This window comes from Podarcis melisellensis, assembly GCF_964234715.1.
Source record: "Podarcis melisellensis genome assembly, chromosome: 16".
Lineage (NCBI taxonomy): Eukaryota > Metazoa > Chordata > Lepidosauria > Squamata > Lacertidae > Podarcis > Podarcis melisellensis.
The window spans coordinates 21,583,599-21,607,636 of NC_138533.1; the positions used below are offsets into that span (position 1 = coordinate 21,583,599).

At 49.2% G+C, this 24,038-nt stretch overlaps 3 protein-coding genes across 6 annotated transcripts in view; 2 read left to right on the forward strand and 1 right to left on the reverse strand.

Moving 5' to 3' along the window:
• Window positions 1–7,517, forward strand: part of DDX54 (DEAD-box helicase 54) — a 30,098-nt gene extending 22,581 nt beyond the window's left edge. The window contains exons 16-20 of the mRNA XM_081892294.1: window positions 1,104–1,246; window positions 2,485–2,598; window positions 5,194–5,298; window positions 6,155–6,252; window positions 7,172–7,517. Of these exons, the coding sequence (XP_081748420.1) occupies window positions 1,104–1,246; window positions 2,485–2,598; window positions 5,194–5,298; window positions 6,155–6,252; window positions 7,172–7,413 (702 nt within the window). The 3' untranslated portion in view covers window positions 7,414–7,517. The remainder of the gene's footprint in view (window positions 1–1,103; window positions 1,247–2,484; window positions 2,599–5,193; window positions 5,299–6,154; window positions 6,253–7,171) is intronic.
• Window positions 6,355–17,783, reverse strand: CFAP73 (cilia and flagella associated protein 73). 3 transcript variants are annotated; one of them, XM_081892525.1, is made up of 8 exons: window positions 17,599–17,783; window positions 15,904–16,009; window positions 14,348–14,452; window positions 14,043–14,243; window positions 12,811–13,032; window positions 11,019–11,177; window positions 9,729–9,866; window positions 6,355–6,608 (listed from the first exon to the last, which is right to left on the reverse strand). In XM_081892525.1, the coding sequence occupies exons 1-7, from the start codon at window positions 17,655–17,657 to the stop codon at window positions 9,747–9,749; spliced, it is 972 nt and encodes a 323-aa protein (XP_081748651.1). In that variant the 5' UTR covers window positions 17,658–17,783; the 3' UTR covers window positions 6,355–6,608; window positions 9,729–9,746. The 3 variants fall into 3 exon arrangements, 2 of the variants coding, with proteins under 2 accessions (XP_081748651.1, XP_081748652.1); XR_014163711.1 differs by lacking the exon at window positions 6,355–6,608 and adding an exon at window positions 7,641–9,308 and having other exon boundaries at window positions 9,665–9,866; XM_081892526.1 differs by lacking the exon at window positions 11,019–11,177.
• A 5,519-nt stretch (window positions 17,784–23,302) lies between these two features.
• Window positions 23,303–24,038, forward strand: part of RASAL1 (RAS protein activator like 1) — a 71,546-nt gene continuing 70,810 nt past the window's right edge. For both annotated transcript variants that reach the window (XM_081892308.1, XM_081892309.1), the window contains exon 1: window positions 23,303–23,474. In XM_081892308.1, the coding sequence (XP_081748434.1) occupies window positions 23,410–23,474 (65 nt within the window). In that variant the 5' untranslated portion in view covers window positions 23,303–23,409. The remainder of the gene's footprint in view (window positions 23,475–24,038) is intronic.

A 24,038-nucleotide genomic window follows, 5' to 3' on the forward strand; every position in this document is an offset into this window, starting at 1 on the left:
AATAAATTTCACAGTAGGAAAATCTGGATCCCGTAACCTCTGAACCTTAATGCTAATCTGCTGACCGTGGCGAGGGTCTGAGAGCTACTTTCAGATGGTGACAGTCCCACCACCACCATCATCACCACCTCCTCCTCCAGTGGTTGGAAATCAGAGACTACACCTGACGTTGACTTTTGAAAATTATTTTTAAAGGTGGTGGGGGTTGTTGTTGTTGTTGTATAAACGGCCTCGGTCCAGTATACCTGAAGGAGTGTCTCCACCCCCATCGTTCTGCCCGGACACTGAGGTCCATTGCCGAGGGTCTTCTGGCGGTTCCCTCGCAAGAAGCCAAGTTACAGGGAACCAGGCAGAGGGCCTTCTCAGTGGTGGCACCTGCCCTGTGGAACGCCCTCCCATCAGATGTCAAAGAGAAAAACAACTACCAGACTTTTAGAAGACATCTGAAGGCAGCCCTGCTTAGGGAAGCTTTTACTGTTTAATAGGTTATTGTATTTTAATATTTTGTTGGAAGCCGCCCAGAGTGGTTGGGGAAACCCAGCCAGATGGGTGGGGTATAGATAATAAATTATTGTTATTATTATTTTACCAACACAATTTTAACAGGACAAAACAATCCTTTCCCACCCCTTAGAGGAAACAAGGGGAGTTTATAGTAAAATTTTAAAAACAAGAAATCCAAAAACATTAGTTGGTCAGTACAGCCCATCAAGAAGCATCATGGTTCTAGTCCTCAAAATGTTCATAGCAGACGGAGAGTTTTGTAAGCTGCTGGGAGATGTGTTTGTGTTCCTCTCGAGTGTGGATGGTGATGTTTGCCTTCTGTGTGACACACAAGCATACACCGGGAGACGGGGGGTGGCAGCCCCCTCAATATTGGGGGGTGGGCTCAGACCCCTGTCCCAAAATATTGAGGGGGCCGAAGCCCCTTCATCCCCTATAGTTGGCGCCCCTGGTGGTGTGTTTGGGGAAAGCGCAGGCCTGATGGCACCCTCCCTAGGAGTAATGCAGAACCACAGAGAACCATGAACCCAGTGGAACTGGCCCGCCTTCCTGAATATTGAGGGTTGCTAACCGTTCTTAACATTTTCACACGCACCCAGGATGTTTTCTCCAGCGTGGTGGGAAGGAAGCGGAAGCAGCCCCTGGATGGAAAGGACAACGGGAAGAAGCAGAGACTGGCGACGCAGCAGCAAGGAGAGTTCTACATTCCATACCGGCCGAAGGACTTTGAGAGCGAACGAGGGTAGGTGGCAGCAGTGGGAGAACGCTAGCGGCCAAAATTGTGGAAACCTTTTGGGGAAAGTGTATTTCCGAGCTTTGATGGCTCATAACACCTGATTGGCTCTCTAAACACCCATGCTCACTGGCTACATTCAAATGAAGGAAAGTTGTTGCATATCAACCTAAGCAAGTTGTGCTTCCTTTTTCTGGTTATTTGGCTATAACTTTTGATAGAATACAGATAATTGAACAAACTTTGTTGCAATATATTTATTTATTTATTTTTCTTTATTTTTTTTACCAACAACCAAAACCCAACAGTGAAACCCCCCAGGCGGCTGATACATTGAGTATACATAATCAATAATTACATACTCAAATCAACCATATGTACAACTCTATATACATTCACGGTTTTCGCTCCACAAGGTTTATTTAACTTTGTTGCATTACATTGTTCATTAAATTATCTTTCCATTGATATATAATTTTATGGTGTTACTCATAATATGAAAAAAGTGGTGTTATGAGCCATCAAACCTCAGAAATACACTTTTCCCAAAAGGTTTCCACAATTTTGGCCGCTAGTGTAGTCTCCAGTCCGAAGGGTCCTAGCTCAGTGGTAAAGCATGAGAACATAGGGCAGGATTTCTAGCTTAGAGACCAGGAGAGTTAAGAGGCGAAAGAATACAAATTATGCATAGCGTGCAGAAAGGGGATAGAGAAACGTGTTCTTCCTCCTCTCTTGTCCTGGGGTCAAGATTCCTATTTGGGCATCTGGCTTGGCTGGTGTGAGAATAGGATGCTGGACTAGATGGGCCATTGGCCTGATCCTGCAGGGCTCTGCTCTGCTTGTGTTCTCACAGGATGCTGTCTCTCTATTCTGAGCTTGGTATTGTCTACACAGACTGGGAGCAGCTGCTCAAGGTTTCAGACAGGGCAGCCTTTCCCTGTCCTTACCTGGAGATGCCAGGGATTGAACCTCTGGCCTTCTGCATTCAAAGCAGGTGTTCTGCTGCAGAGCTGTGGTTCTTCTCCCAAGCAGAAGACCTTCTTCGGCTGCAGAAAGTCCTAGGTTCGACTCCCTGGCCTCTCCCATTAAAAGGCTCCAGGTGATGGGGAGAGACCAGTCTCCACCTGGGACCCTAGAAAACTCCTGGCAGTCAGAGCAGACAGCTTTGAGCTGAACGGGCGAGTGGTTTGACCCGGGGTACAGCTGGTGGCTTTTCTTCCTGACCTTCGCCTCCTCTCAATGCCCAGGTTGTGCATCAGTGGGGAGGGCACGGCGTTCGAGCAACAGGCTTCCGGAGCCGTCCTTGACTTGATGGGAGACGAGAATCGGAACATGACCAAGAGCAAGCAGCTGTTGAAATGGTGAGTGGGGCTCATAATCAAAGGGGTTTGTGTGGCTGTGTTGTTTTGTTTTTGTAAGTGGGGCAGGGCGGCAGAAATGTAACCGTTCAAAAACCTTTCTTGTCAATGGAGGGCTCCTGATAATTGATATTTGATGGACTGAATTTGTGCATGGTGAATTTATGTCTCTCCACCCCCTGCCCCCAGAAGCCCGGGGTGGAAAATGCACCCACAACTGAAAACCAAATCAGTCATTCTAGAACGTTCTAGAAACATTCCTTCATCCCTTCAAATACACAAATTTGATGCCTCCCCCTCCCACATTGAATGTGGTTGTGCAGGGGTTGGTTATGGAGGTTTGCCTGTTTTTTTGGGGGGGGGTTAGTCTTACTTTTTTTATTTATTTCATTTATATCCCACCTTTCCTCCGTGGAGCTCAAGGTAGTCTACATACTTCTCCCCCCCACCTCCAATTTTATCCTCACAACAACGTCCGTGTGAGGTAGGTTAGGCTGAGACATGACTGGCCCAAGGTCACCCAGTGAGCTTCATGCCTGAGTGGGGATTCGAACCCTGCTCTCCCAGGGTCCTAGTCCAACACACTAACCCCTACACCATACTAGCTCTTGATCGGGGGGGGGGGGGGAGATGTAGGTATTCTGCCTATTTGTGGGGAGGAGAGCGGTGGCAATTCTGAGCACTTCCAGTTTCTGTGGGGTATTTTGTGGTGCCCACAACAGTTCTTTAGATTTTCTAATGGGACTTTGGGCACCAAACAGCTTGGAGTGGGAGCTGTGCTGTACAGCGAACTTATTCTACGTAAGATCATTATGTAGCCCAAACAGCACCATCTGGATGGTATTGGCAGGTTTCGAAGATTTTCAGAAATAAAAATTTTAGCTGGGGGAAATCCTGACAAAACAGCTTACTTGAGGACTCCACTTGCTTACGGAAAACATCTGGCTGTTCGGAGGGTAGGGGGAGAAAAACAGGGTTTTTAACGTGTGTGTGTGTGTGTGTGTGTGTGTGTGTGTGTGATGGAGTATTCTGGATAAGGGCCTGGCTGGCTGCAGGAGAACCCCCACAATGCACCTTCTTGTCTCAGATCTCATTTGGTAATCTCTACAGTGAAGTCGGTGCTATCTAGCAGCAAGGACATCACAATGTGTGTGTGTGTGCACCCGCGTGCACAATCACCACTATTCTCAAATGACCTTGAATGGTTTTATCGTTTATCATCATTAGGTTCCCAAGGTTTGGCATGGGCGGGTAACCTTTAACAGTAACCTATTACTTCAGTGAAAGCTTGATTAACAACAAACATCGTCTTATACTTCCCACAATGAGCTGCTAATAATAAATTTGGTGGGCTGTTGGGGGGGAAACACACAAGGCCATCTGTTGATACATAAAACATTAGCCTGGGTTTCCAGTCAGCCTTTGCTAGGTTGCTCTGAAGCTGCTTGTGTGCCATTTTGCGTTTGTAGCCAGGATTGTGACAGCCTAAGCACTCTCGGCACCCTGAACAAACAGCTTCCACAATTCTTTGGGGGGAAGCCATGACAGTTTAGAGTGGTATTGCACCGCTTTCAATGTATGGCATGAATGGGGCCTAGCTTAAGATGCACGTTAACTGATAGTTAGTGTATCCATAATGCAAACTGATGGTGGCTTCTTTTTTCTTATTATTATTCATAGATAATTTTTTTATTTGCAAGTACAAATTTTTCTTTCAAAGGGGTGAGCAGTTCCAAAGTTCACTCCTTTGAATGACAGGGGTGGGACCCGAAAGCAAGGGTTGGGGAGACCCTTCAGATGTTGCAATTGCCCTCATAGCTGTCAACGTTTTCCTTTTTTTAAGAGAAATTCCCTTATTCCGAATAGGATTCCTCACAAGAAAAGGGAAAAGTTGACAGCTATGATTGTCCTCCCAATGCCCGCTGAGGCTGCTGGGAGTTGGAGTCCCAGCGACATCTTGAAGGAGCACCAGGCCTAGCTGTTCCTGCCCTATAAGACTTTCCATCAGTTCAACCAACAGGTGGTGGTGAATTTTTTTAATTAAATCTGTATACCGCTGCCGTTCATCCGCAGATCTCGGGGTGGCTCACAACACAAATGTACAAGACGAAAACACAAAATACATAATCTAAACAAGAACAACAACAAAAAAACCACACAATCCAGTAAAACCTGCTCAGCCCCCCAAACAGTCCCTTCCCCACAAACAATTTAAAGGGCATCAGATGTCAATTGGCCAAAGGCCTGGTTGAAGAGGAATGTTTTCGCCTGGCACCTAAAAGTGTATAATGAAGGTGCCAGCCGAACCTCCTCCTTGGGGAGAGCATTTTGCTCTACAGTGGTACCTCGGGTTACAGACACTGCAGGTTACACACGCTTCAGGTTACAGACTCCGCTAACCCAGAAATAGTACCTCAGGTTAAGAACTTTGCTTCAAGATGAGAACAGAAATCGTGCAGCGGCAGCGGGAGGCCCCATTAACTAAAGTGGTACCTCAGGTTAAGAACTGTTTCAGGTTAAGAACGGACCTCCGGAACAAATTAAGTTCTTAACCCGAGGCACCACTGTATTTGTCTCTCTCTCTCTCCTCTTCTCCAGGGATCGCAAAAGGAAGAGGTTTGTGGGGCAGACGGGCCAGGAAAATAAGAAGAAGATCCGAACGGAAAGTGGTGCCTACATTAGCAGCTCCTACAAAGGCAACCTGTATCCTTCCAGCTGAAAATGGCTCCATGGTAGAGCATGCAGTAGATGCCAGGTCCATCCCAGGCAGGGCCAGGGGAAGAATCCATGTCTGAAATCCTGGGCAGCTGCTGCCAGTCAGTGAAGACAACACTGAGCTAGAGTGACCAATGGCCCGAATCATTATAAGGCAGCTTCCTATAGCATTCCTGTGTCGTACAGGAGGGTGGAGAGGGCGAACAGATAGGGGCCACGTAGCTGTTGGTTTGGGGATAGAGGAAATGAGCCTGGAGAATAGATTATTGAGTACAGGAGGTGATATTATTATTCTTCGGAAGCCGAAGCACTGTCATATCAAAGAGGCCAATGGCTTGTTCTGTACAGTGGTACCTCAGGTTACAGACGCTTCAGGTTACAGACTTCGCTAACCCAGAAATAGTGCTTCAGGTTAAGAACTTTGCTTCAGGATGAGAACAGAAATCGTGCTCCGGCTGCACAGCGGCAGCGGGAGACCCCATTAGCTAAAGTAGTGCTTCAGGTTAAGAACAGTTTCAGGTTAAGAACGGACCTCCAGAACGAATTAAGTACTTAACCCGAGGTACCACTGTACTAGATTATAGCAGGGTAGATTTCAGTTGAACGAGAGGAGAAGCTTCTTAATGTCGAGAGAAGTTTGGCAGGGGCAGCAGTTCCCCACAAGACTTGCAAAAGAGTTGCTGCTGCCCTCTTGAACTCCTCAAGCACCCACTGGGAAGCCATCTACTCTTTTGATGAGGCTGGGAAGAAAGGGTGCCTGGTTAGCAAGCAGCCTACGGTCCATATTGATGCGCTGCGTGGAAAGAGTATTGATTGTGTGGTTTCCTGACCTCGCGTACCCCAGCTATGATAAATGGAAAAAGAAGAACAAGATAGACGATCAGGATTCGGACTCAGATCGGGAAGGAGAGCGCAGAGCTGGGAAGAAGTGGAAAGGCAGGGGTGAGTGTTTTCCCAGGGAGGGGGCATGGTATATGAGTGGTTTCCCCTGGCTGCCTCTGAAGTGGTGCACAGGTCAAAGGGGGACGAATTGTGTGTCTGTGTAGTTTCCCCTGGCTCCCTCTTACAACTTAAGAGTCTATTTCAGCATCCCTAAAGAAAAGGCATTATGGACCATATTTCCTTCACACTATCACTTTTGGCAGGAGGTGGAAAACAGGCCCATCTTTTAAGGTAGAAGTCAAAAGATTTTGCTCTTGGGAGAGGTTGTCATGTTGGCGTATGGAGAAACATGTTTGAGGCAGGGTAGTTCTTCAAGCTTTCAAGTCTTCTGGGAATCCTAACAGCAGATTGTGGACCTAATAATGATAATAATTTATTATTTATACCCCACCCATCTGGCTGGGTTTCCCCAGCCACTCTGGGCAGCTCCCAACAGAATTAAAATCACATTAAAACATCAAACATTAAAAACCTCCCTATATAAGACTACCTACAGATGTCTTCTAAAGGTTATGTAGTTACTCATCTCCATGAGATCTGAAGGGAGGGCGTTCCACAGGGCAGGTGCCACTACTGAGAAGGCCCTCTGCCTGGTTCCCTGTAGCTTCACTTCCTGCAGTGAGGGAACCACCAGAAGGCCCTCGGCGCTGGAGCTCAGTGTCTGGGCTGAACGATGAGGGTGGAGACGCTCCTTCAGGTATACTGGGCTGAGGCCGTTTAGAGCTTTAAAGGTCAGCGCCAACTCTTTGAATTGTGCTCAGACACGTACTGGGAACCAATGTAGGTCTTTCAGGACCGGTGTTATATGGTCTCGGTGGCCACTCCACGCCTAGTGACCAGAACGTCACATATACACAAGTTGCATTCTTACTGTACTTCAATGAAATAATAATGCGTACACTTGTGATTCCTTCTGAAGGTGCCCACCCTGCCCCATCTTCCCACGGCAGCCGCGGCCCCCAGCAGGGGAAGGTCCGCTCCGAGCTGAAAACCAAGCAGCAGATCTTGAGGCAACGGAAGAAGGCAGCCAAACAGCGCTTCCTGCAAAGCGGCAGCTTGAAGCGCCTGAAGTCGCGCAACCGGCAGCGGGTGCAAGAGATGCGCCAGACGGCCTTTGGGCGAGGGGCAGCCAAGAAGGGCAAGATGCGGAAGAGGATGTAGGCGGGGGCAAAGCCGGTGTGAGCAGGCTTCCGAGAGCTCCGCCGACAACCGTCTTTTATTTGCTGTGTAAACTCTGGGGAAGATTAAAAGCACCCTTTTACCAACCTTCTACGAGCGTTCCTCTCTCCCTCCTACCTTTTCTGTTAATCAGTTTGGATCGATGCCATCTTCCACCCCCAAACCTTCCTCTACTGTACCCACAGCTGCTGCCCTGAATTTGAATCTGGGCTGGGCTGAACATTTATCTTGAGAGTCTCCCCCACCCTCACCTGTTCTCCATCAGTTACTGAGCCCCCCCCAAAAAAAATCACTACTGAAAAATTAACAAAGAGGAGACAGTGGGCTGCATCTGACGTGCATTTTCACATGTGCAATTTCAACCATGCACCGGGCTGGAACGGCACAAATTGGATCTGTGCAAAGTGGAGAGCTTAAAAGCTCTGTTCGCACTGGGGCCCGTTTGGAGCTACCTGGAGCAGAACCAGCTTTTAAGCTCTCTGCCTCACTCGGGGGCAGAGGGGAAGTCCTGCTCAGTGCACCAGCTCTTGAATGCATATGTGACACCCGGCACAAGCATCCATAGCCTCCCGGGTTTTGCGCACCTTGCCCCCGCAAGCTACCCTCAGCAGACCCAGCTCAAAGAGAGCTTTGAAGCTCTCAGCCTCGCTTGCTTTGGGCAAGGTCTGCTTAGCAGGCTGGCTCTGGGTGTTCTCTCTTTCTGCCCCTCACCCACAGTCCACTGGGACAGCTCCAGGGGTTTGGGTATACGTGATTTTCACCTATGTGCAGAACCCTTAGGAGCAAACTGCTGTGGAGGAAGTGCTCATCCTGTATATGTTTAGTTCTAATCGGAATGCACCTGTTGCAGAACGCAGGTGGCGCTGTGGTCTAAACCATTGAGCCTCTTGGGCTTGCCGATCAGAAGGTCGGCGGTTCAAATCCCCGTGACGGGGTGAGTTCCCGTTGCTCTGCCCCAGCTCCTGCCAACCTAGCAGTTCAGAAGCACACCAGTGCAAGCAGATAAATAGGTACTGCTGCAGCAGGAAGGTAAATGGCATTTCTGTGCACTCTGGCTTTTGTCACGGTGTTCCGTTGCGCTAGAAGCAGTTTTGTCATGCTGCCCACATGACCCGGAAAGCTGTCTTTGGACAAATGCCGGCTCCCTCTGCCTGAAAAGCGAGATGAGCGCCACAACCCCATAATTGCCTTTGACTGGATTTAACCATCCAGGGGTCCTTTACCTTTTTACCTTAGTCCCACTTAGAATGCACCTGTTGTGATTGATGGAGCTTGCCATCTGGCACCTGTTAACGTCAATGGGTTGTCTCCAATGTAGCACCACAGCAAAGTCGCCTAGCTGGTGAAATGGTTTTGTGCCAACAGAACGGAGACTGCCTGAGCAAGAGGACCAGCGATTTTGCTTGAGCAACGGGTTATGCAATCCATTGTACAGCGAGCTCCCACCAGCACAGCTGCTCTGCGTGGTTCGTCAGTTGCACAACATTAACACTCGCCCACCTGCTGGTCCAATAGCTCTTTGTGCCAGTGGACTGAAAACGTTGGGGACAGGCTAGGGGGTTTACTCTGATTAGAACTATAAGGGTGCATTTAGACATGGGGAAGAGTGCATCAGTCTTCCTGGCTATAATGCTAGTGCTTCTGTTCTGGTGTTTGGAGCGGGGGCCTCAAGGCAACAGACATTAAAATAAAGCAAATGGGACTTGCGTCAAACTGTCCCTTGTTCAGGATTCTGACCATTCAGTCCCATTCCCCTTCTTTTTAGGTCTTCTCCCTGGCCTTTGGCACCCGAGATCTGAGGATTCAGGGGCCCCCTTATTCCTGTGACACTAACCTGTTTTATCTTTTCTTAATTCTGAATTTTAAAGGGCTGTAACCTGTCCTGAGGGATACGGGTGGCGCTGTGGGTTAAACTACAGAGCCTAGGACTTGCCGATCAGAAGGTCGGCAGTTCGAATCCCCGCGACGGGGTGAGCTCCCATTGCTCGGTCCCTACTCCTGCCAACCTAGCAGTTCGAAAGCACGTCAAAGTGCAAGTAAATAAATAGGTACCACTCCGGCGGGAAGGTAAACAGTGTTTCTGTGCGCTGTGCCAGAAGCGGCTTAGTCATGCTGGCCACATGACCTGGAAGCTGTACGCGGCTCCCTCGGCCAATAAAGCGAGGTGAGTGCCGCAACCCCCGAGTCAGTCAAGTCTGGACCTAATGGTCAGGGGTCCCTTTACCTTTTTAACCTGCCCTGGGAACTGCTGGTTGAAGGACTGGTAATAAATTTGATAGTGATGATAATAAACTCACCCCAGGCGGTCGAGGTGGTTAGCTGGGGTCTGTCTCGGAGCGAGATGCTGCTGCTGTTTCTGGCTGAGGGACTGGCATGGGTTCCCCTTTGCGGAAGTTGGCCAGGATGTCGTTCAAGTCCACCACACAAAGCTCAACCTGGTGGCATCAGCAACAGAGATTCGTAAAAAGATTCAGTCTGGGGCAAACATTTATTTCATGATTGTAAAACGAAACACAAACTCAAAGTGGTTTACTAAAGAGATAAAATAATAAAATTATCAATAAGAACAAATAAGAATAACAGAAAGAGCTTTGGAAAGTTAAATAACAATAGACTAAATTTTGCCAATTTGCTGCCAGGCCAACTTCAAGGCGTTTGCTATTCATAAAAGCAACCCTTAACAGCTTGGAACCAGTTTACTTGTGGAATCGCCTTGCTCCTTATGCGCCCATCTGACAGCTCCAGTCTGCAGAAGTGAATGATTCTGTAGATTGCTCATCATAATAAATTGAAATCTTAGTGCGGCAGCACCCCAACTTGGGAACTCCCTGCCTTTTGACACCAGGCAGGTGCTTCGCTATACTCTGCTATAAATATTTTTGGTTAGGCAAGCGTACCCAGAAACGTAGAACACCAGCAAGCATTTTAAACTATCTGTTTTTGTTTAGCTTATTGTCAATTATTTTTAAATGTTTACCATAGTTGTTGTTTAAACGTATATATACTGACCGTTTTGTTGTTTTATTCTTTTTGTAAACCACTCTGAGGGTGGGTTTCTGGGGTTCTTTTAAAAAATCAACTGAGATACCAATTTTTGTGAAATGAAATAATTTGAATAAATCCCACCCCCCGCTGACAAACCCTATTGCCATGCTGAGGGAACAGGTTTTTTTTGTGGAGGGTGCACAACCCCCTTACCCCACCCCATTCTGAAGGAGACTCATACAAACGAGACCTCTTTTCGTCTAATTCTTGGGGAAGGCTTTGGGTTCTTTGGGTAAGGAGCAGAGGGTGGGGCAAAGAAGGAAATTAAAGAGGAAAGGAGAGAATGTAAGCGCTCTGCTGAATCAGACCAAAGGCTCAGGCAGCTGGAAAGCTGCCATTTTAAACTGCCAACAGAGCAGGCACAGTGCCGGGCATTCAAGGACAGTGTGGGAATTTAAAACGGCAGCAGTCCAGGCCCATCAACCTCAGAGAGGTCCAAGATTGGTGTCTGAACTGATGGACCTTTCCGGGGCCCTGTTAAGTTGCCCACTGCTTGCAAAGCTCCCAATAAGCCGCTTAAAAGGAGGGGCCTTCCCACTGACCGCATCGAGTTGGGCTGTCGTGTCTTCCATAGGCACGTCGGCTGGCAGCTTCCTGTGCTTGGCAACCATCTGGAAGAGGTTCAAAGCTGCCAGCTTGATCCGCCCAAGCTCCAACGTCTTGTCGGCAGCGGTGTTCTGGATGCAAACCCAGTTAGACTCCTGCAGCAGGCCAGTGTGATAGGAATTTTATGGTCTTAGATATATGGTAATGTTCATAAGTACATAGATCAGCACAGGAAGACCGACCTGGAACCATTTTGATTCCTAAACTGAGCAAATGTTTTCTCTGCAAGGTCAAAGTGGGAAACCTCTCATTGTCTCTTTCCTCACAAATCCTGTCTTAAGGGCACATTTAAGATATGAATAGGGTGTGAGCCTGTGACCTGGCCCAGGAACTAAGTATTTATCATTACAAAAGACTAGCCAGGCTCCCCAGAAAATCTAATCAAGTAACCTGTCAGACAGGAGATAAACACTGACAGGAGAAAAACAACATTCAAATTTCTGTTTAGACCGCCTTTTCTATGATGTATGTATGATGTTTCTGGGGGTGGTCTTGATCTACAGGGTGGCAATTTCAAAAGTCTTTATAAGGCCTTGCGTGCCATTTTTCTGGGTTCCTCCTCTCTCCTGTGGGTGAGGGGAGCACCCTGTTGCAACAGATCAATAAAGATCAGGCTTACTAGCAAGAAGAGAGTTAGGGATGCCTCTCGCCTCTTTCATGCATGTGTGAGGAATATTGGGGCCTGCGGGTGTTGCTGAACTACAACTCCCAGCAGCCCCAGCAAGTGTGGCCCATGAGCAGGGATTGTGGGAGCTGTAGTTCAACAAAACATCTGGAGGGCCAAAGGCACCCCACATCTGCCCTGCGTGTGCCTAGGCTTTGTGTATTTGTTTTTTCTGTTTATTTCCCACCCTTTTCTGTATAAGGAGTTCGAGGAAGCATGCTTGGTTCTCCCCTTCCTCATTTTAATCCCCACAACAACCCTGTGAGGGGCCTTGACTAACCCAAGGTCACTCCCAGTGAGTTTCATGGCTGAGTGGGGATTTGAACCCTGATCTCTCACAGGTCCTAGTCTGACCCTCTAACCGCTCTACCCAAATGGCCACATTACTTTCATGCACAGAGTTTCTGAGTACAGTGGTACCTCAGGTTACATACGCTTCAGGTTACAGACTCCGCTAACCCAGAAATAGTGCTTCAGGTTAAGAACTTTGCTTCAGGATGAGAAAAGAAATTGTGCTCTGGCAGCGCGGCAGCAGCAGGAGGCCCCATTAGCTAAAGTGGTGCTTCAGGTTAAGAACAGTTTCAGGTTAAGTACGGACCGCCGGAACGAATTAAGTACTTAACCCGAGGTACCACTGTACAGGGTGGGGGCAAACTACCCCAGAAGGAGCAGGACATGTCCCCCACAAAAGTTACTACCCCCCCCCCAACATCCCCCATATGCATTCTAGAAATCATTCTAGAAATCATATTCTAGAAATCATTTAGCTTTTACGGGAAGATGTATTCTACATTGCCTAGGGATGCCATGTGAAAAGATCAGGGACAGAGTTGTTCAGCTTTTTTAAAAAACAATATTTTTTAAAAAAACAAAAATAGCCATAGACATAGGGTTTCCCCGGATATTCTGTTGATTCGGCAAAAACCCGCCCGAACGTCATTTTTCTGAGCAATTCCCAGATGTATCTGGGGAAACCCAGATGTATGGCAGCCCTAGGATTGCCTGCTGATCTCTGACGGAGTAGAAAGGTTTTTGACCGTTTATCCTGTATCCCGTCATCTTACCAGCTCCAGGACTCTGGTCTGGGCTTGCTCCAGCTGCGCCTGCAGTTCGGCCACCCGGTTGTTTTGCTGCAAGATCTGGTTGCTGCTTTCCTCTGTGTAGCGTTGCAGGCGGGCACGCTCCTCCTCCACGGCTTCCTGGCCAAAGAGCTCCCTCTGGGCCAAGGTGGCCTGGGTGGCCATCAGAGCCTGGAACTGGGCAATCAGCTCTGGGATGCCCTGAAACTGGGATGGATAAGAGGATGGAGAGTAAAGGCATCCTTGAATAGTCTGTACAGGACTACAACTCCCATTATCCCTGACCATTAGCCATTGCTGATGGAGCTTCCTGCAGCCACACAGAAGCTGTACTTCGGTTTCCGAACATTTCGGAAGTCGAACAGATTTCCAGAACAGATTCCATTCGACTTCCGAGGTACGACTGTACTAGCCATGGGAAAGTGAAATATACTTGGAGTAGAGAGTGGATTTCATGCCCTTTATTCAGCTCATAGTGGTGAAGAGGAATGGAAGTTCCCCCAGAATGTCTGCCTTATATACATTATTTACACAATGGGCCCCACGTGATTGGCTAATTCCGGGATTCTCCTGTAGGCCAATCAGGTTGCAGATTCCCTTCCACCTGGAGCTGGATTGGGTGGCTCCTGTGGACCAACCAGACTCCTGCATTCTGAATCCTATTGTTCTAGGACCAATCAGACTGCTGCATTTTGGATCCTATTGTTCTAGGACCAATCAGACTGCTGCATTTTGGATCCTATTCAACTCAGTACATAACAGAAAGCATCCAGGGACACATAGCTCAGTGCCGGAGCATCTGCTTTGTGTGCCAGATCCATTCCCCAGGATCTCCAGGTAGAGCCGGGAATGTCTGAAACCATGGAGAAACCAGCTGCCATTCAGCACAGACAATACAGTGCAGGCAGTGTTCTGACTTGGTAAAAGCCAGGCACCTATGTCATGATGGCCACAGCTTAGTTGTAGAGCTTCTTGCATGCAGAAGGTCACAGGTTCAATCCCTGGCAACTCCAGGCAGGTCTTGGGCAGCTGCTGCCAGTCAGTGCAGGCAGTACTGAGCTAGATGGACCAATGGATCCAATACAGTATAGCACAGCTTCCTATGTTCTGGCTGAAGGCCTTGACTTGTGCCACAAACTTCACACGGGGAGGGTTTTGGGGGGTCCTCCTAGCGCTTCCTCTCAGGCTCCTGCTCTCTCATCTCCCCACCCTCTCACCTGCTCTGTCTTTTCCAGAACCTTCTGCAAATACTCTGGGAAGGCCTTGTGTCTCTCCAGCTGCCACTGCAGCTTGTCCTTCACGGCCAGCAGGTGTGCAATCTCCTCCCTGAGGCGCTCGGCTTCTGCCACTCTCTGGGCTGCTTGTTGCTTCTCCTCGCCAGCCTTCCGCAGAGCCCGGCTCCGCTTGGCATCATTGTCCTACGGGAGATGGGCCCACGGATCACGAGAGCCACACAGAGAGGCCTAGCTGCGCCCCTGCCGACCACACCACCACATCACTCATCCCCTGAGCGCTTACAGACCTTCAGGAACTTGTCAAACTTTAAAATGGACTTTTTGAGCTGGCCCTCTTTGAGCTCCAGTTCCTTCCGCCGTTGCTGCAGCTCTTCCATTTTCAACTGGAATTCCTTGGAAAGGAATATCGGAGAGGAGTCAGGAAGGAGAGATTTCTCTTTCTCTTTTTCTTATTGGCTTACTACCTCAGTAGACGGTGGGAATGCTTTGGATGTAATTTATCTTGGTTACAGCACAACATTTCTCAAAGTTCCCTGCATTGTTGTCATACTTAGCCAACTGGACACATTCAAGCTAAACGTTAGACAGAGGGGCCTGTAAGACAGAGTTGTTCCACCTGGCCTTTGGCTTAGAATCAGTTTGATTCCCTCCCCCTTTCTTTTTCCTTTATCCTCCTGTGAAGAGACTGCATCCTAATGTTTTGATGTTGTATTTTAATCTTGTTTTTTAAATTGTATTTTAATCAACTTGTTTTTATGATTGGTTGTTAGCCGCCCTGAGCCCGGTCTTGGCTGGGGAGGGTGGGGTATAAATAATTTATTATTATTATTATTATTATTATTATTATTATTATTATTATTATTATATAATAACACCATCACGCGGAGCTGCAGCTGGTTGGAAAACCACCCTCATCGAGGGCTCCTGATCAGTGCAGACCACACTGAGGTACATGGACCCAGTGGCATGACTTGGTATAAGGCAGGTTCCTATGCTTGTTCCAAAGTCTAAGCCAGGCATAGGCAAACTCTGCTCTCCAGATGTTTTGGGACTACAACTCCCATCATCCCTAGCTAACAAGACCAGTGGTCAGGGATGATGGGAGTTGTAGTCCCAAATCGTCTGGAGGTCTGAGTTTGCCTATGCCTGATGTAAAGGTAAAGGTAAAGGGACCCCTGACCATTAGGTCCAGTCGTGACCGACTCTGGGGTTGCGGAGCTCATCTCGCTTTATTGGCTGAGGGAGCCGGCGTACAGCCGCTTCTGGCGAACCAGAGCAACACATGGAAACGCCGTTTACCTTCCCGCTGGAGCGGTACCTATTTATCTACTTGCACTTTGACGTGCTTTCAAACTGCTAGGTTGGCAGGAGGAGGGACTGAGCAATGGGAGCTCACCCCGTTGCAGGAATTCGAACAGCCGACCTTCTGATCGGCAAGCCCTAGGCTCTGTGGTTTAACCCACAGAGCCACCCGTGTCCCTAATGCCTGATGTAGGTCTTATATGAAGCCAAACAGTGAGGGCTGGTGCATGAGATGAAGGAGCAACTGCCTCACTAACCTCATCATCCCTCTCCCCTGACTACCTTCTTTCTTACAACCAGTCCAAAAGTTAGCCCTGGCTGTCATCTTCTTCCTTCTCCTCCATCTCTGTGTTGCCCTTCTAGAACTCAGCAGAGAGGAGGAGGAGGACAAAATAGGATCAGTCAGACCTGCCTGTCAGTGGCTGTGGTGCCATCTACTGTTGGACTCCCTGCCTTCTTCCCAACCACTCCCAACTGGCACACCAGCCACCACTTGGTCCAAGAGATGGTTTGGAGTGGTTCTCCAAAGAGTTTGCATTACCTCTTTCTGGGCCAACAGAGCTTGTTCCACCTCTGCCAGTTCCCTTTGTTTCTCCAGCAGACAGCAAGCAGGGGGCAAAAAGTCCTCTTCTCTTTCAGGAATTTTCCTGAAACAGGCACACAGAAGGGTGTCAAAAGCCCCGTCCAAACTTCGTCCAGGAAATGCATCGAGGGAGACAGGCTAGTCTAGCGTCACACCACTGCATCGGCTGTTGCATATCCTGCAGGCTGCAATGTCTAAGGTCACTATACACAGGAAGCACATGGCTTCCCCCAGAGAATCCTGGGAATTGTGGTTTGTTAAGGATGCTGGGAACTATAGCTCTGTACGTTTGCAAGCACAATTCAGAGTGTTGGTGCTGACATTTAAAGCCCTGAACGGCCTCGGCCCTGTACAGTCATACCTCGGGTTAAGTTGCTTTGGGTTAAATCTTTTCAGGTTGCATCCTGTGGCCACCCAGAAGTAATGGAACGGGTTACTTCCAGGTTTCGCCACTTGCGCATGCGCAGGCGCTTAAAATGACATCATGCGCATGCGCAGACATGGCGAATCATGACCCGCAGAGGCACAGGCGCGGGTTGCGTTCTGCTCAGGATGTGAACGGGGCTCCAGAACAGATCCCATTCGCATCCAGAGGTACCACTGTATACCTGAAGGAACATCTCCACCCCCATCATTCACACTGAGGTCCCGCTCTGAGGGCCTTCTGGCAGTTCCCTCACTGCGGGAAGTGAGGTTACAGGGAACCAGACAGAGGGCCTTCTGGAACGCCCTCCCATCAGATGTCAAAGAAATAAACAACTATCTGACTTTTAGAAGACATCTGAAGGCAGCCCTGCTTAGGGAGGTTTTTAATGTTTGGTGTTTTATCATGGTTTTAATATTCTGTTGGGAGCTGTCCAGAGTGGCTGGGGAAACCCAGCCAGATGGGTGGGGTATAAATAATAAAAATTATTATTTTATTATCATCTGTCAAAGTTGTAGGCTACATTCACTGTATACAACTTCATGCACTATGACACTTAAACAGTCATGGCTTCCCCCAGAGAATCCTGGGATCTGTGCTTTGTTAAGGATGCTGTCACACACATACACACACCATTCCCCTCACAGAGCTACACTTCCAAAGTTTCCTAGGAAAGCAGATTGATTGCAAAAACTTTCTGGAAATTGTAGCTCTGTGAGGGGAATAGTGAGGATCTCCAAATAACTCTCAGCACCCTTAACGAACTTCAGTTCCCAGCATTCTTTGAGCGAAGCCCTGCTTGTTAAAGCGGTACAGATGCACCATACCCAAATCACCCCTAGTCTGCAAGTGTTGGGGGGGGGAGATTTTTTCCATGGGCGTAGCCAGGATTTTTGTTGGGGTGCAAGCTTTTGTTGCGGGGGGCAGAACCTTAGATTTGTATTGATTTGTATTTTTCCCCCCTGATTTAGGGGGGGCAGCTGCCCCTCCCCCTTGGCTACGCCCATGATTATTTCCATGCCCCCCCTTGAAGGTGTTGGGAATCGATGCTGCGTCCTGGGACTTTTTGCACTAGCAAAGCGCGTTGCTCTACCGCTGAGCTAAGGCCCTTCCTTTTAACCCTTGCGGAAACAATCGCCAGCTACTGTACAGTCAGTACAGTCTCCAAGCCAGTGTCCTCTTCTCTCTTTGACCCTTCCCCCCCAAAAAAGACCCCAACCCCCACTTACAACATTTGCAGTTTGTCTAGCAAAGCCGCGCGCACTCTCTCCTCCAAATCCGAAGCCATCGCCGCTTGTCCAAAGCCTCCCTTTCCTCTCCTGCGGCCGAACTTGCAGCCCGCGAAAGAAGAGGAACAAAACAATACTGTAATAGGCGAAGCAGACTTTTTTTTTTGATTGCCGGAGCAGCGCGAGACCCAGCTGCCCGTTGCTAAGGAGACGGCCAGCACAACGTTCTGTTGCCATGGCGACGCGTCCGCCAGAGCTGAGCTGCGCGTGGAAGTCTTTTTTCCCCTCTCGCTTGTGCAACATACTGTAGTAAAATAGCTGAATGGCGAAAGAAGGCACGCCTTTCTCGCAGTCTCTCCCCCCCACCCCCATTATGCATTACACTTTTTAAACATATATTCATCTATTCATCTATTCATTTATTTTTCTATTATAAATGCGGAGTGTTTTTTTCCTGCACTGCTGTCCAAACTGGCTTCATTCTAACACAGCCTTTCTCAACCTGTGGGTCCCCAGATGTTGATGAACTACAACTCCCATCACCCCTAGCTAGCAAGGCCAGGGCTCAAGGATGATGGGAGTTGTAGTCCAACAACATCTGGGGACAGACAGGTTGAGAACCGCTGTTTCGCTCTAGAACAGGGGTGGATGGCCTTTTGGTCTGCAGAACTACAGCTCCCATTAGCCCCATCAAGTGTGGCCAATAGCTAGGGGTGATGGGAGTTGTAGCTTGGTAGCATTTGTAAACGGCTTTGAGGTCCATCCCCACCCCCAATGCAGCGGTGTAAAAATCTGGTGAAATAAAACAAACACCTAGAGGGAATTCTGGATGCTAAATACACACTGTTCACGAAAAGCACACACACACCCTCCAAAGAATCATGGGAACTGTAGCTTATCCCTCACAGAGCTATCCTTCCCAGCACTCTTGAAAACTACGGTTCTCAGGATTGGGGGGGGCGCTTTAAAATTGACACACACCAAACTGAAGCTCCTCAGATTCCTTTGGGACTCGTTCGGGAAATGTAAAGCGTGCAAAATGTTTATAGCTCAGAATGTAGGGGAACGGCTGTGGCTCAGTGGTCAGAGCATCCGCTTTGCATGCAGAAGTTGAGGTTCAAGTTGCAAGTTCGATTCCCAGTATTTCCAGTTAGGCTGGGGAAGTGTCTGAAAACCTTTGGAGAGCTACTGCCAGTCTGTGTAGACAATACTGAGCTAGATGAACCATGGGTCTGACTCAATATAAGGCTTAGATTAGAATGATTTGCTTACCATAACAGTAAACATGTATCCTTTTTTTGATAAGTCTAGTGGTGTGATCAATACATTCATTAAGTAACTTAAAATAATTTGGAAATGGCAGGTTGCTATTATCTGGCCTACTCCCACTTCAGGTAGGGTGATTTTTAAAAAATCAAATCCCAAATAATAATCAAAATATTTTTCGCACCAGACTTTTGAAAGCAGAGATAATTGGGAGAGAAACCCAGCCGAGAGATCCAGGCTGGCTGGATCGTGTCAGAAATTAATAAGTCTCCTGTTAGACACAAGTCTCAAGCCTGAGTGCGTCTTCTAAAGTTTCTCACCCACGCACTGCAATTAAGAATGCCACTAATGATGAGTGAGAAATGGATTCCGGGGCCCAGGAAGAAAACAGGATGTTTGTCCTTTCAATTCCTCCTCCTGCAAAAGATCACAGGGCCAAACGCAGAGTTGGAAGGGAAGCAAGGGTAGTTTAACTCTTCACGTCTTCTTTTTGTAGCAAAATGGTTTTGTGAAAGTCAGCACAAGGGCCACATTTCCCCCCATGGGCAACTGTTTGGGGGCTGCATGGCAGGTCTGGCGGGAACTGAGCCACAGGCATAGAATCATAGAATTGTAGAGTTGGAAGGGGACCCCAAAGGTCATTTAGTCCAACCCCTGCAATGCAGGAATCTTTCACCCAAAAAGCTTGCACCCTCAACCTTGAGATTAAGAGTCTCATGCTCTACCAATGGAGCTGTCCTTCAGACATGACACCTTTCTGGAGCCAGCTGTATTCCAGCCACACGAAAGCCAGAGGTTTACACACACACACACACACACACACCATCCCTCCATCCTTCATCTAGGCAAGCAAAAGCCATTATCACAGTTCCAGGAGACACTCCAGAGTCCAGCCAGACAATAGGACTGGGGAGGGGTGTGGCTTGTGGGGAGACATGGCTCTTAGAGTCCCTGGAGGGCTGTGTTTGGCCCCTACACCTGGGATTCACCACCTCTGATATAAGTCAAGAGAACAACAGCTATAGGAGAAAATACCACAATCAGCAGTCTATTAGACCTCATGCATAAAAGCAAAGGGACCCCTGACCATTAGGTCCAGTCGTGACCGACTCTGGGGTTGCGGTGCTCATCTCACTTTATTGGCCAAGGGAGCCGGCGCACAGCTTCCGGGTCATGTGGCCAGCATGACTAAGCCGCTTCTGGCGAACCAGAGCAGCGCACCCAAACGCTGTTTACCTTCCCGCCAGAACGGTACCTATTTATCTACTTGCACTTTGATGTGCTTTCAAACTGCTAGGTTGGCAGGAGCAGGGACGAGCAACGGGAGCTCACCCTGTTGTGGGGATTTGAACCACCGACCTTCTGATCGGCAAGTCCTAGGCTCTGTGGTTTAACCCACAGTACTACCCGTGTCCCTGACCTCATGCAAAGACCTCATCTATTCATAATAATACTAATAATCAAAGGAATGCAACATACCACCAAAGTGCAAGTAGATAAATAGGTACCGCTCCGGCAGGAAGGTAAACGGCGTTTCTGTGCGCTGCTCTGGTTTGCCAGATGTGGCTTAGTCATGCTGGCCACATGACCCGGAAGCTGTATGCCGGCTCCCTCGGCCAATAAAGCGAGATGAGCGCCGCAACCCCAGAGTCCTCCCCGACTGGACCTAATGGTCAGGGGTCCCTTTACCTTTTTTCAGTTGCACTAGACTAGGAGAATGGCTTGTGCAAGAGAAAGCAGAAGAACAAGGCTCTTGTGGGTGGTTACACATCAGATTGCTGTTTCCTAGATATTCTCTGTTGCATAACTGGTTGTACAACACACTTCCACTGATTAGGTTTTCCCCTAACGTTTTGCATGGATGTTGCACTAGCACAAGGGCAAGAGGAATGTTGCAATATGAAATCTAGTGCTAGATTTCATATTGCAACACCATTCCTCTTGCCCTTGCACTAGTGCAACAGCCATACAAAATGTTAGGGGGAAACCAAACCAGGGGGACACTGCCCCCAAAGCAGCCTAGTGAGCATTGAGAATTCTTAGCAGACCCAGAACCCTGAATATCTGTTGGCAGAAGTCATTGGAAAATTGATTTTTCAGACTGGCTGGATGCACGAGAATGGTGGGGGTCATCAGCTGAGGAACTCCCCAGGGGAAGGAAGCTCAGAGCCTGGGGAATGCTAGTGGAACGACTATTAATGGTCAGAGGGAGAAGAAGGAGCAGACGGGGAGGAGGAGATGTTGGAAGTTGAAGAGGCGACAGGGTTTAGTGAGCAGGTAGATGCTGGGGAAGAGAGCAGTCTAGGATCAGAGACAGGAGAGGACGGGGGCCAAGAGACAGAGATGAGGCAGGCTGCTGAAGAAGCCAGGGAGCAAAGAGAGACAAGAAAAAGGAGCCTTAGACTGCTGGGAGGGGAACCGCAACTGCCTCATTGGGTCAAGACCTACAGGGAAGAATTGCTGTCATCACTGGGCCTGCACAGTTTTGGTTTCTTTGAATTAACTTCACTGATACCGGTGTTTGTTTTCTATTGCTGACATATTTCTGACCCTATGTCTAGGTCCAGGGGCTTAGCTGAACAGGGATGGGGAATCTGCTACCCTTCAGATGTTATTGGACTCCAGCTCAGCCTCAGCCACCATGGTCAATGGTCAGGGGATGATGGGAGTTGTAGTCCAAAAACATATGGAGAAGCACTGGTTTTCCCCAAACCCCAGTTCGGGGCTTTAAAAGCCACAACCAGCACCTTGAATCAAGCTTGGAAACGAACTGGTAGCCAGTGTAGTTTCCAGTACCCTTACTGGTCTTCGGCACATAGTTCCTCATAACTGTTCAGATCTAGCTTTTCAAGGGCAGCCCCTCTGGTGACACATTACAGCAGCAGCTTCTAACGTGGACCCTGTGATCATCGTCTGAAGGCCTTCTCTATAATGGGAGCAGGGAGTTTTTTCAGCCGGAACTCAGTTCCAGCATCTCTCAGGTGTGCACCATTGCCATTATAAGAGAACAAGGGACGCATTCACCGTGAGTTCCAGCACCTTTTTTCCTAGAAAAATAGCACTGTATGGAACGCTCCGCAGGACAGCGACACAAAGACCTTTTCAGTGGTGGCCCCCTTCTTGAGGAATGCTATTTTCAAGGAGGCATGTCTGGTGCCGTCATTAGTTATCTTTAAGCACCAAGCAAAACTGTTTCTTTTCTGTCGTTTGGCTTCTAATCTGGCCTCTTTCGGTTGGGGTTGGCGGGATGCCTGAGGCCTGCCTTTTTTTTAAAAAAAATTTTTTTAAAGATTTTTCTGTGTTTTGCTTTCATGCCAGCCCTAGTCCATGGCTGGGGGCATCCTGCTACCCCTTGCTGGAAGCAGAACATGGAGGCTGGGAGATCAGATCCAGCAGGGCAGTTTCTTAACACTTTGGAGAACTTTGCTTCTTCTTCTTCTTCTTCTTCTTCTTCTTCTTCTTCGTTAGTTAGTCGTTTAGTCGTGTCCGACTCTTCGTGACCCCATGGACCAGAGCACGCCAGGCACTCCTGTCTTCCACTGCCTCCCGCAGTTTGGTCAAACTCATGCTGGTATCTTCGAGAACACTGTCCAACCATCTCGTCCTCTGTCATCCCCTTCTCCTTGTGCCCTCCATCTTTCCCAACATCAGGGTCTTTTCCAGGGAGTCTTCTCTTCGCATGAGGTGGCCAAAGTATTGGAGCCTCAGCTTCAGGATCTGTCCTTCCAGTGAGCACTCAGGGCCGATTTCCTTAAGAATGGAGAGGTTTGATCTTCTTGCAGTCCACGGGACTCTCAAGAGTCTCCTCCAGCACCATAATTCAAAAGCATGAATTATTTGGTGATCAGCCTTCTTTATGGCCCAGCTCTCACTTCCATACATCACTACTGGGAAAACCATAGCTTTAACTATACGGACCTTTGTTGGCAAGGTGATGTCTCTGCTTCTTAAGATGCTTTATCATTTGTTTTTCATTGTTTATCATTGTTTTTCTCCCAAGAAGCAGGCGTATTATTATTATTATTATTATTATTATTATTATTATTATTATTAGCAAAGGAACAAACGCCCCCCACCCCCAACAACCAACGGAACGGAGCTCCGCCGCTTCTCTTTTCGGCCTCTAGGAGGCGGGCCAGCTTCACACTCTTCCGCCCGGCCACCTGTAGCCGCAGCCGAGGCAGCCGAGGAGCGCCTGGCATTTAACAAGGCGAGCGAAGGCAGCCAGCTCGACAGGCGGGCGCTCTCGCCTGCTGAACTCCGCGGAGAAGGAGATCGCCACCTGGCCGGACCGGTTCCCCAGCCTGTCTGCCTCTCTCTCCCGTCTTGCCTGGCTGCCTGGCTTCAGGAGGAGGAGGAGGAGGAGGCTTTCCTGCTGACTGGAAAAAAGCCCCTTCGCCTTGCAAACCAGGAGGGATCAAAGGCAGGCGCGGCGCGGCTGCTGCGGCTGGACGGCCGTCGAGGATCGGCGCTCCATGCAGCCCGCGGACCGTCGGTGAGCGCTGCTGCAGCGGCCGCCGCCAGCGCGCCTCCGCCGGCCTCGGCATGGCCAAGAACACGTCGCTGCACTTCCGCGTGGTGGAGGGAAGGGACCTGCCGGCCAAGGACGTGTGAGTGCCGGCCCGCGCCGTAGAGATCCCCTCCTTTCCCCGCCAAACCCCTCCGGACGGCCCCCCCTGCCGTCCGAAGCCGAGTTCCTCTCCACTGCGCGGACCCGACTAGACGGCGCCTCTTTTTGTTTCCCCCCACAGTGGGGGTTTCTTTGCCGTCGCCTGGCTCTTCTCCCTCCCCACCCAACCTCGACGGTCCTAGAAGGCGGCAGGGCTAGCAAGCGCCTCTTTTGGACCTGCACTGCAGGGGGTTGGACTAGAGGATCCTTGATGATCCCTTCTGTGATTCCATGATCGGCTGCTGGAGGGCACTGGTTGTCTTGTAGGGCCGCGGCTGTCTTGCCCCCCGACGGCAGCACTGCCGGGGCAAACTCCCGTTTATTTTTCGGGCGGGGTGGAGGTGTTGGCAAGCTCACTTCAATGGGCATCTTTCTCCTGGCCATCGCCCATTCCCCCGTCGTCGTCGTCCCCGTCTATGGTCCCCAATCCCCACGACTCCAGAAGGCTGAGTAGGTGGTGGCTGGGAGTGGGGAGTTCCTTCTGTTCTTGCTCACTGCGTGGGCG